General features: G+C 43.2%; 2 protein-coding genes across 4 annotated transcripts in view; one reads left to right on the forward strand and one right to left on the reverse strand.

Moving 5' to 3' along the window:
• The window catches only part of WDFY3 (WD repeat and FYVE domain containing 3), a 279,731-nt gene extending 269,987 nt beyond the window's left edge, over positions 1 to 9,744 (forward strand). The window contains exons 65-68 of one of the 2 annotated variants that reach the window (XM_081582148.1): positions 103 to 426; positions 1,053 to 1,164; positions 1,517 to 1,714; positions 9,459 to 9,744. In XM_081582148.1, coding sequence (XP_081438274.1) covers positions 103 to 426; positions 1,053 to 1,164; positions 1,517 to 1,714; positions 9,459 to 9,627 — 803 coding nt within the window. In that variant the 3' untranslated portion in view covers positions 9,628 to 9,744. Of the gene's footprint in view, positions 1 to 102; positions 427 to 1,052; positions 1,165 to 1,516; positions 1,715 to 4,866; positions 8,234 to 9,458 lie in introns of those variants that run through there. The other variant, XM_081582158.1, reaches the window with a different exon arrangement.
• CDS1 (CDP-diacylglycerol synthase 1) overlaps positions 4,367 to 12,543 on the reverse strand; it is a 92,188-nt gene continuing 84,011 nt past the window's right edge. For both annotated transcript variants that reach the window (XM_081582181.1, XM_081582172.1), the window contains one exon: positions 4,367 to 5,351. In XM_081582181.1, the coding sequence (XP_081438307.1) occupies positions 5,345 to 5,351 (7 nt within the window). In that variant the 3' untranslated portion in view covers positions 4,367 to 5,344. The remainder of the gene's footprint in view (positions 5,352 to 12,543) is intronic.

Genomic DNA, 12,543 nt, shown 5'->3' on the forward strand with positions numbered 1-12,543 from the left:
GTCTCTTGTGTCTTAACCAGTAGAGGAAAAATACCTGTGGGACAAAGCTGGATCTAACCATGATACGTGTGTGTGTTCTAATTCCCCCAATGCATCACCCAGGGCAAGAAGCCCAGGATGAGGACAGCAGCGATTCTGAAGCCGACGAGCAGAGCGTCAGCCAGGACCCCAAGGACACGCCCAGCCAGCCCAGCAGCACCAGCCACCGGCCCCGGGCAGCCTCCTGCCGAGCCACAGCCACCTGGTATAACGACAGTGGCTCCGACGACTCCAGGCGCTGGTCCGATCAGCTCAGCCTCGATGAGAAAGACGGCTTCATATTTGTGAACTATTCAGAGGGCCAGAGCAGACCTCATCTTCAGGCTCCCCTTAACCACCCCCACCCCAATCCCATCGAGGCGCGGAATTACAGCCGATTGAAGCCTGGTAACTCGGAAGTCCCACATCTGTTTGTCAAGCCTTGTGGGTTGGCGAGGGTCGGTGGACTGAGGCAGAGCGCTGCAGCTCTTCTTTGTCCCATCCCTGTGACCGAGGCCACCTGCCAAGAGGGCCTCATGTTTCTTCTTGTGTAAAGTGGACCTAGAGACCCTTGGAGATTCTATCCTACAATAACACTTGCAATATGTTGGGCACTTTGTAAAGAAAAATAACCTCAAACCAAAACTTCATTCATTATGAAGTTTCTCAAATTATGAAGGCTTTTGAAACTGAGTAGGCTATGGATTACAGATAAATAGATAAAAGCTTTTTCACAGAGAACTTTACCTACGATAGAGTTAGGGCCAGGTCCTCAACTGGAGAAGTGTGTCTTGTACTGAGGGTTTCCCCCTCTCCGTGTTTGTCCTTGTGAAGGCCTGACTGAGTCCATGGTCAATGTCAGGCTAGACTGCTGGACGTTTAATAACCAAGGCAGCAGAGACCAAGAGCCAGAGAGGCTGCCAGAACTATGTTCGACAGCACCCTGAAGTTTGAGGGCCCTTTGTTAGGGGGCACCCACCATACGTGGGCTCCCCGTGCTTTGTCAGTCATGCGTTGCCCTTTTCTACCCCCAGGGTACCGCTGGGAACGGCAGCTGGTGTTCAGGAGTAAGCTGACCATGCACACGGCCTTCGACCGGAAGGACAATGCTCACCCTGCCGAGATCACTGCACTGGGTGTCTCCAAGTAAGTGGCCAGCTCTCCTGGGGCCCAGTCCAGGCACCCACACTCAAGCCGTCTCTGGGGAGCACAGGTTTCATCTGGATTATCCTGTGGGGCTCCACCAGACAAACCAGGACGCCTGCCAGTGTGTGGGTTTCACTTGTGAATTTCAAAAACCAAAAAACTTTGCCTTCTCTGTTCTTCAGAGACACAGCACGGTTGATGCATGGAGGGTAGAGATAGAAGTGTGCATTCGAGCTCCGTGTTGTTCTGTCCCTGTCCACACTCGACCCCTCCCCAGCGCACACACCCACCGGGGACCGGGGTCACAGGGAGCTGTGGCCGCATGGCGGTGACTCTGCCATGTCTCCTGCAGGGACCACAGCAGGATCCTCGTGGGCGACAGTCGGGGCCGGGTGTTCAGCTGGTCTGTGAGCGACCAGCCCGGCCGCTCCGCCGCTGACCACTGGGTGAAGGATGAAGGAGGGGACAGCTGTTCAGGCTGCTCCGTGCGGTTCTCTCTCACGGAAAGACGGCACCATTGCAGGAACTGCGGTCAGCTCTTCTGCCAGAAGTAAGATGAGCTCCAAGCTTTCTTTTAATTAAAAGATTGATTTTTATTTATCTTTAGTTGCTCTGGGTCTCCATTGCCATGCGCAGGCTTTTCTCTAGTTGCAGCAAGCGTTGGGGCTACTTTCTAGTTGCGGAGCTCGGGCTTCTCACCGTGGCTTCTCTTCATGCAGAGGCAGGGCTCTAGGTGCACGGGCTTCAGTAGATGTGGCTTCAGTTACCCGGTGGCAGGTGGGATCTTCTTCAGTCAGTGTTTGAACCTGTGTCCCCTGCATTGGCAGGCTGACTCTTAACCACTGGACCACCAGGGAGGTCCTTGATGGACTCAAGGGATTTTCTTTCATTTTATCAGTACGATAAACAATACTCCCACGCACACCATTATAAATGCCCTCTTCATACACAAGCTGGAGTTTCCCTAGAGGAGATACCTCGGAAAGGAATTGACAGATTGTAGACATACCCCTGAGCTTAACAAGCTATTGCCAGATTACTCTCCAGAACAGTAGTGCTAGTTCACTCTCCTTCCAGCAGAATATGTCAGTTCTTGCAGTGCTTATTCATACCTGGTACTGCCAAGCTTTTCCACTTTTGCCAATCTGATAGCCAGATTGTGTTGTTTTAACTTGCAGTGTTTCTGAGGTTGAACATCTTTTCATATGCTTATTGCCAGTTTTGAGTTTCCTCTTGGGTAACTTGGCCCATTTCCCCTTTGGGTTTGCTCTTCTGTTTTTTTCCACCTACTTGAGGAGTTGTTTTGTATCCTGGGCTCTGATCCTTTGCCTTATATATGTCTTGCAGATATCTTCTGCCAGTCTTTGGCTTCTGTTTTTAACTTGATGTATGTTTTTTTCTGGCACACTGGTTTAAGAATTTTGATGTAGTAGCATGTGTTACTCTTTATGACTCTTGATCCTTTTTTTGGCCTTAAAAAATCTTTCTCTGTCCTGAGGTCATAAAGATGGCCTTGTTCATTTTCTTTTAAAAGTTTCAAAGTTTTGTTTTTCACTTTTGGGTCTGTAGGTTCAAATCCATTTGGAATTTATTTGGGGGTACAACATGAGGTGGGGATCACTTACATTTCCCGGGTATGAAGAGTCAGCTGTCCCATATGCATTGATTCCTTGCCATCTCTGTCATACACTGGGGTCCCACATATGCATGTTCAGGCCTTAGTTTTTTTTAAGATTTATTTACTTACATATTTGCATGCTTAGTCACTCAGTCGTGTCCAACTCTTTGTGACCCTTTGGACTGTAGCCTGCCAGCTGCCTCTGTCCATGGGATTTCCCAGGCAAGAATGTATGTATGTATGTATGTATGTATTTTTGACTGCACTGGGTCTTCATTGCTATTCGTGGGCTTTCTCCAGTTGCAGTGTGGGCTGCTCTTCACTGCGGTACATGGGCTTCTCTTGTTGCGGAACACAGGTCCTAGGGCGTGTGGGCTCAGTAGTTGTGGCACACAGGCTTAGTTTCTCTGAGGTATGTGGGATCTTCCTGGTCCAGGAATCAAACCCGTGTCCCCTGCATTGGCACACAGATTCTTAACCACTAGACCACCAGGAAAGCCCCAGTCCTTAGTTTTCATAGCAGACAACAGAAAAGATCCCCCAGGCAGTACTCACTAATATTTATATTGCCTTACTAGAAAGATGCTTTCACAAAAAACACAAAGGGTGTCATTGCTCCTGAGCCAGTCACTGAGGGGCCTTGGCTTATTGGAAAGGCTACGGTCTTGGGTTTACACTGACCAGGTGCTCACTGGGCTGTTGTCCATTGCGTCATCTCAGCACATTACTAGCCCTTGAAATCACATATGAGTTTTGTAAAGCACCAGGTGCAAGGTCTGGCAGTATAGGTGTTTAGTAAGAAGTGTTATCATAATTATAAATTTTTTTCAGATTAACGTCTTAAACCTTTTCTCCTGAGATGTCTGATTCAAGGTGAGGTAGCAGAAAGTTGCTGCCAGCCACTTCTTACAGGAATTTCCATGATGGCAGAGGAATCTGTCTTGAGCTTCTGTGCTTTGAGACACCCACTCTGTGAAGCCTAGTGATCTGGTAATTTCTGGTCATCAACACCTCCATATGTCTGCTGACACACATCTGTTCTTTGTAGTGTTTAATTTTCAAAGTACTGTTTACATGTAGATAATTCTTTAAATTATCCCAGGCCCTCAAATGTTGAATGGAGGCTTTATTTGAAAAACCAACCAAACAAGTGACTGATGATGACATAATGGGCATGGAAGGAATGCTGTCCCAGAGGGCATAGCCCTGCCATGATCTTTTACCCTTGAGCTGCTGAGGGAGCTTGCCAGCATTCCTAAGTGTCTCCTCAAAGTCCAGACCCTTAAAGCCCTGAGGCTGGTGGCAGTTCACTTATTCTCTGGATACTTCTACTGGTAGATTAATGGAGGAAATAAAATTTTCAGTCTTGTGAAAAGCCAAGCTCAAAGTGACGGAGTGCCACATTCAGGGTCATATCCTGCTTTATACCAGGAATAAGAATGCCTTCTATAAAGAACTTGAACATCTCTAAGTGTGTATTCCACCTCAAGAAATTCTGTCAAGATAAAAAGAAAATGAGAATATTTGGACCAGACAGAAAAGTCAAACTACCTGTTTAAGAAATAACTGAAGAGTGAGTCAAAGTGTTTAAAAGCTCAGAAGAACTCTTTAGTGACCAAAGTATCTTTTAAAATGAATAGTAAAGAGTTCTAATGCCAGGCTAAAAATAGTCAGGCTCCAAGTAAAGACATTGGCATACTGCCCAAGGTTACAGGACATGAGGAAGAATGCCCTACTTCCGTCCTGCACAGCAAGAGTGGCCTCAGAGCTGTTCAGTTTCCTTGGCTTCATCCTGTAGGAGAATCTTAACTTTTTTTTAATTCTCTTTTGTCAAATAAATGGCTTGCCTTGGGTTATTAGCACTTTTCTTCATAGAATGAAACAAGAAATACAGCATTCCTTGTGGTCCTTGGTCAAAAACCACATGACCCACACCAGTACGGCCTCTGGCATTCTTCTGACATAATATGGTCTTGGGCGTTATACCGCAGGCTGTTCATTCTGTTTTTAAATTAGCATTTCAGGACCCAGTGGTCCAATGTGAGAAAAAAATCCATAACTGCCTGGTTTTGCCTCTCCTTCAGGTGCAGCCGATTTCAGTCAGAAATCAAACGCTTGAAAATCTCCTCCCCAGTACGTGTCTGTCAGAACTGTTACTACAACTTACAGCATGAGAGGAGTGCAGAAGACGGGCCTCGGAATTGCTGAAGATTCAGCAAGCTGATTGGAGACCACGGTCTGGAGACCCCGCTTCCCGCCTCCCCTGTCACAACTCGCCGCTCGGAAGGCATCAAGACAGTCTCCGTTTACACATCTCTTCACACCGCGCGTCTGAAGTGCGGGATTCAAAGGGAACACTGACTAAACGGGTGTAGAGTACAGTCGTGGGGCAGACACTGCGGGTGAGCAGCACAGGAAGAACACGAGGTGGTTCCCAGGAGCAACATCTCAATATCCAACTCTCCCTTAACGATCGCTGTCTCCGAGAGAAAATCCTCACGTGTCAACTGTTCTTTTCTTGCGTCTCGTTTTTGTAGAGCTACTCATCTTCAATTGGAAAAATCAACGACTACAAAAAAAAAAAAAAAGGCTTTTAGAAAATGGTTGTAAATCTGACTTCTTTGCAAGTAACTGTGTATATTGTAAATAGGTACAAAGGCCTTTTTTCTAAATAAGGACTTAACAGCCTGTAACATGAGACTTCCAACTAAACCACTAATTCAATGAAATACTTATGGTTTGTCTGACATCGCTCACCAATTAATTATAAATACGGTTTTTTTAAATCCTCAAAGACATTATCTGTGGTCTTTTTTCCTTCCCCCTTTCAAGCCCAGCCTGTGTGCCCGATGTCCTTTCTCTCGAGTTGCCCACGGTATCTCCACTTAACCTAAGCTAGTAACCAAAACAATGTCATATGGACCTTCTTTAGGAAACAGTGTGGGAGAATAGGAGTCTGGCCCTGAGATACCCTGGCAATCTTTGGGCATCTTGCACATGGCTACACACCACCTCGGTGTTGTTCTGATGTCATAAGGCCCCACGTAGACTTCTCTTTGGACTGCCCTGTGGTCAAAGCATCCGTTCTTAGCACTGCGCCCTGGTAGTCAGGCAATCCACGCAGTGCAGGAAACAGCCCTGCCTCAACTAATGGAAATATATTTGCATGTAACCCAAATTAGCTTCTCTTGCATAGAACATAAGAAGTATGTGTCTTTGGTGACACTAATGTTCTACTATAGCTTATTTTCCAAAAAAGGGTTAAAACAAAAGGAAAAAGTGTACAGAATTAACATGTAAACCTTGTTGTAAAACTGGATCATGTCAGAACTGCTTATAATTAACCTTTACCATTTAATGCCATCTACCTGAAAACAGTGAGATTTATACTGTATCAATGTCTATTTTTTTGTTTTTGCTATGAATATAATTACAGTATTTTAATATTTAGTTATTTAATTTGTTCTACTAGTTGGATACAGAACACACAAATCCAGGGAGACTAAAGCTGGTGGGGGCGAAGAGATAAGTTTCGTTTACAGAAAAAAAAAGGCTTTGGTGGTGGGATTTTTTAAAATGTGTGTTATGTACATATATAAATATATATATAAAACAAATGAAACGATTAATCTAGATTTTAACATTTTCAGATATTTAGTGATAATATTATGAACAAATCTAAAAGCCCTGTGATTTGAAAAACATAGAAGCATTTATGGCCCAGGAAAGGAAGGACAGGCCTTCACACCTCTCGGAGTATCATACGAAGGACAGCGGCTTTGGTGTTCCCGATTTTTCATCTTTAGGCCCTGGTGACAGGCACACTTATGCACTAAGATGCACATATATGCACATGCATTCAAGCATAGGCATTGGTACAATAGTAACCTTGTACCTAATGGGCTGAAACCAGCTTAAGAACAAATTTGTTCTTCCTGATAACTAGGTCTCCAAGAGAAAAATATAAAGGCTGCTTTAGTGCCTTATGCTTACTAAATTTACACCTTTATTTACCCAGGTTTGAGCCTACCGTCTATTTATGATTACATATCAAAATTGAGGAAAACACTTCCATTTCTAAAAGCTCAAATATACTTGTTAATAAAAAGGATTATTGGCATTAATACTTTAACTTGAAGAAAAGTTGTGTTCTGTTTTCCTCCCTGTGTCTCCCTCTCTCCCATCTTCCTCCCCCCACTCCCGCCCCCACCCCCCAACCTTCTTACTTCAATTCTAATAAATAATGCTGGGTGTTCAACAGTTGCAGGACTTGTGCTCTCGCCTAGTCGTGGGCTTTGCCCCTGTCTGGACCTAGAGATGAGTTGTAGCAGTGTTATTCTACACTTTTTAAAAGAGGCGTCCTCCTTGTGTCCACGAACCATGTTTACCCCAAACCCAATGGCAGAGATGTTCTTTAAAGACTTGAATATATGAATGTCTGTACGTAGTTACTTAAAGGTTATTCCTCTATGTAATATGAAGTTATATGAGATGAACACTTTTAAACTTTCCGACACAACTTCCATAACTAGAAGGTGGAAACCAAAACCCTCATGATAGTATTTCCTCTGGCAGCTGGTGCTGTGGGCAACTGTTTTGTTCAGTGGGGTTTCTTTTCCTTTTTGCTTTTAATGCAGAAATCACAAATCACTCACACACCCAAGTACACTCACTCACATAAACTAATGGTTTCTCTGGATGTCTTTCTGTGTTCCATGTACATTTGTTTACTGACATATTCTCAGCATGTACATCCACCTTTGTGTGGTCCATGTTCTTTCTCTGAGAGTACCTCACAGGGCTTCTGCCTGATCTTTGTAGTGGTTTGTCCATCCATCCATTTATTCATCCATGTTTTCTAACATCTGTGTGTAGTGTGGCATGGTAATGTCATGCTTTTGAAGAGGAGACTAGCTGCCCACAGCAGCCATCCGTCTGGATAATAGCAAAACACTCTAGATAAGTTATTTTGCACTTTCTTATGTATAAAGTTGGTAGAAACTTATTTTTGCTTTGTATCATTTAAATACATTTTGTTTGGGTAAATGAACTGTGTATAAAATATTTATGCCATTAAAACTGTTTTTAGAAAGTATTTTTAATTTCAGCAAGTTTGGTTACTTGTTGCATGACTATTAACACAGCTGACTTTTTGTGTCAGTGCAATGTATATTTTTTTGTCTTGTTATTAACTTGTAAGCCCTAGTAATGGCCGATTATTTGTACAGCAACAGAAGTAAATTGAAGATACTGGCTAAGACTGGATTGACTGTGGACTTTTGTACTATATTGCAGAATCCAATATCTGTTCTTTGGTGGTTATGTAAAAGGCCTGAAGAATTACTATCTTAGTGTGCAATCTGTGATAACTGAATGTTCATTGTATATCTGTCTCTGATGCAAAAAGGTAGAGTAACACAATTACAATACATGATTAAATGCGGTAGTCCAGATACTTTTTTTTTTTTCCATTTCAGATAAATACCTCCTATTTACCACCCCCAGGAAAAAAAGAAATAAGTTTTTAAGCCAGCTCTTCAGAGAGGGAAAAACAAAATTGAGGTCCAATAAAACTTTTGTGTAGTTCTTTTCTAGTTGTGAATATATCTTTCAGAAGTGCCTGCTTAAAGTCTCTTGCTTGCAGAGGTGTTAGCTGCTAGGATCTGGCTCGTTCTACCGCAGTCCACGTTTTAAAACCAGTCTTTCCGCATCCTGAGTTTGCCAGTGATGCTGGATTCCCAGGACTAACTCTGTGCACAGCCACAGGGAAAGGCAAGTGGCTCTTGGGAGACATGGCCTTCAGACTTGAATGAACCTCTGGAAAAGGACTACATCTCATGGTTTCAGCTCCTTTTCCTTGAGCTTTTTCTCTTATCCATCATATTGTGAAACGTAAGCAATGATAAATTATATCTCTGTCTATCTCCGGCCCCTGCTATATTCACATCAGGAATATTCTGGTGTCCTGCCCTCTTTCCGGAAGCACGGCACCCTCTGTCATCAACTAGACTTTCCATTTCAGCCTTTGATCTGAGAGTGTTAGCAACTGACATCTGTTTTTGTAGTTACTAGCTTATTTGGTTTGAAAACTGACTTCCCAGAAAGGGGGAGTGTAGAAAACACAAGTTTATTTAGGCTGATTTAATGTCTGCTTTCTAAATATACTAACAAAATTTCCATTTCATCTTAAGTATAAATAGTAGAGTCCTATGTTTGAGGATATTGTGCTTATTACAAATTCCCCCCCAGTGCAACTCCACTGTAGAGCCAGAAGATAAAGGTATGCTAAGAATTTCTAAGACAATAGATATTTCTTCAAAAATAGATCAGTGATACGAGAAAACCCAGAGCAGTTCTCATTGTTTTAATGTAGTACCATTCGTAATTCTAATGACCTCAAGAAGAGTTGCTGTCAAGGACAGACTTGCAAAAACTTTTTCAGAGTTTAAAGGAAAATGTGCAAATGATCTTCAGTAAGTCCCATGTCTGCCTTTTGATTCTCCAGTAAAATTTCCTTTTCACCCCTCATTTCGGCCCATTTGGAGTGTTGAAGAAGCAGAGATAGAATTGCTTTAGCACTGGCTTAGACTTTTTTGCTTTATCAATATTCTCATTTTCCCCCACCCTTTGCAAAGTTCCTTTTTTATTTATATATTGTTCTTTTGACTTTTGCTAGAAGTGGCACCAAACTCAGCCTACTGAACTCAGAGATAGCATGGTGTTGGGAAAGCCTTGGCTCGGGATTCAGAGATGGAGACTTCCGGAGCCCTGCGTTTAATCCCTCTTGGTACATCAGATTTTCCTGTGTCAACACTGACTGTGAGCATGGGATAAGTCTAAAGTAGTGCTTTTTCAACTCTTTGGTCTCAGACCATTTTGATCCTTAAAACTATCACTTTTGTTTGTGTGAGCTGCCTTTATTAGTAGGCATTGTATTAGAGATCAAAACTGACATTTTAAAAGTATGTATATTAATTTACTTAGAAATAGCAATGATGAAACTATTATGTAGTAACATCAATTACATACTTCTATGAAAAAAAAAAAAACTTTTCCAAACCATGAGAGAGAAAAAATTAGTAAAGACAGTGGAATGGCTTTACAATTTTGCAAACCTCTTTCATGTCTGGCTTAATTGAACACAGGTGGATTCTCACATTTGCTTCTACATTCAGTCTCTTGTGATTCTTCATTTTGGTTGAAGCATATGAGGGAAATCCAGCCTCACACAGGTATGTGGTTAAAAGAGGGGGTGGGGAGGGGTATTTTAATAGCCTTTCAAGTCATTGTTTCTGAATAACTTTCAGTTTCTTAAAGATTGATTGCTATATGGTATTTGAAACTATTGGGTTAGCCAGAAGGTTTGGACTTCCATAACATCGTACAGAAAAACCCAAACGGACTTATTGGCCAACCCATTTTATCAGTGAACTTTTTATACTCCATTACTTGAAAATCCATTAGTCTGTCTTCTACTTTGAATCGATCTTTTACCCATGTATAATTTTATAGCACTCACTGGCTATTTAGAGGGCTTCCCAGGTGGCTCAGCCTGCTAACCAGGAGACTCAGATTCCATCCCTGGATCAGGAAGATCCCTTGGAGAAGGAAATGGCAACTCACTCCAGTATTCTTGCCTGGAAAATCCCATGGACCAGAGGAGCCTGGTGGGCTACAGTCTACAGGGTCACAAAAGAGTCAGACATGACAAAGCGACTAAACAACAACAACATTGGCCATTTAGAACTATTATCATCACTGCTACGATGTGTATAGATCTTCCAAGACGCATTTCATTCTATAATATCCCCCAAAATCATGTCATACATAATATCAAAACATCTCTAGCAGTCTCAGGAAATTCTAAGTCAAGCTCACAGTAGTGGATATCAAAAGTTTTCCAAAAGTCTTTAAGTCCTGCTTAAAACCTAGAATTTTATCATTGGCACCAGTCACTGTTGTTTCTCTGAAGCAACAGGCTCACCTTGTTAATTTCAACAACACTGCTGCCCCAGAACTGAGGTCTGTCTACTGCTCTTTCAGGGAGGAAAGATACGCCGGGAGAAAAGCCACAGGCCGGCCACAACTCAACTACAAGTGCTTCTCTTCAAGACGAACCTTGTACCTGATGTACCTGGCACCTTCTGGGTACCTCTCATTTTGTGTCACGTAACTTTAGGTTCAAGGTTTAATAAGAGTAGTAACTTCACCACTTTTCCAAGGACATCCTTAAGTGAAACAGATACTTTTCCTGGGAGTGCTTCACAACGAAGACTGTCATGACAAGTGGCAGTTTGGTGCTGCTTGCCCGATCGCATGCTTGGATTCTAGCAGTTCTACTTACCTTTGTGTCACATCTGAGTTCGGTACAAATATCAATGCATCGAAAAAGGCAAACATTTCAGTATTACTATGAAAATAGTCTTCATCTTGCAGTCCCCATGAGAGGGTCTTTAGGACTCCCAGGAGTCTGGAACTCTGAATTGGAGAAGCACTGGTCCAAGGAGAAGACTCATGAGGTGCTCCTCAATACTAAAGCAGCCAGTCTGAAACTCACCTGGGAGCCATGTTTCTCATCACAGACCCGAGGCTTTCAGTGGGGCTCTGAAGCCTGCCAAGTGCAAGACAGGCCCTGCCACACTGGGCTCACTGCTGGGGCCATGGCCCTCTGCCGGAAACTGCCTGCCCAGCTCAAAGCACACACAGACCAAGAGTGCGTCACTGGAGTGCTGGAGTTTCTAAGACGGCCTTTTTTCAGTCATCCTTCTAGTCAAGACTCCAAAATTTTGATCACGTAAAAACACTGTAATCCTTCCTATTGAGTATAGTTCTGCCTAAAATGGTGAGCTCGTCAGGAGCTTGACGACTGAGCGTCAGTCTAAGGTTTAACTTCTTGTTCTGCCACTTACTGTGTGACATTAGGACACTTCTCCACATCTGAGCTTCCTCATAAGTCAGTTTGTATTATGATACCTGAGAATTGTTATAAAGATTAAATTGGGTAATACATATCTTTTCCAACGAGTCGGCTCTTCACATAGTTTGGCCACCTGATGCGAGGAGCTGACTCATTGAAAAAGACCCTGATGCTGGGAAGGATTGAGGGCAGGAGGAGATGAGATGGTTGGATGACATCACTGACTCAATGGATATGAGTTTGAACATGCTCCAGGAGATGGTGAAGAACAGTGAAGCTTGGCATGCTGTAGTTCATGGGTTTGCAAAGAGTGGGACACAACTTGTGGATTGAACAGCAATATAGGACACGCAGTGCTTGACCAGATGTTCTCAATATAGTGTAGCATTAACTTAGAAATTGATTCCCAGGTGACTCAGTGGTAAAGAATCTGCTGGACAGTGCAGGAGATGCAGATGTGGATTCAATTCCTGGGTCAGGAAACTCCCCTGGAGGAGGAAGTGGCAACCCACTCCAGTATTCCTCCCAGGAAAATCCCATGGACAGAGAAAATGGTTAGACAGCATCACCGACAAAGGACATGAATTTGAGCAAACTCCGGGAGATAGTGGACAGAGGAGCCTGGTGGGCTACCGTCCATGGGGTCTCAAAGAGTCTGACACACTTAGTGACTGAACAACAACAAAAAAAAATTAGAAATATGAATGTAAAAGGAATGGTGCATTTTCTAAAGCCTAAATATCTAAAGCCACTGATGGCAAGTTCATCTTCAGGCAGATTCACAGCAGGCAGAATGCCAGCTGGGGAAGAGCCCTTAGAAATCATGCCGCCCAAACCTTCATTG

Source organism: Giraffa tippelskirchi, chromosome 1 (genome assembly GCF_054371585.1).
Source record: "Giraffa tippelskirchi isolate mGirTip1 chromosome 1, T2T-mGirTip1v1.2.pri, whole genome shotgun sequence".
NCBI lineage: Eukaryota > Metazoa > Chordata > Mammalia > Artiodactyla > Giraffidae > Giraffa > Giraffa tippelskirchi.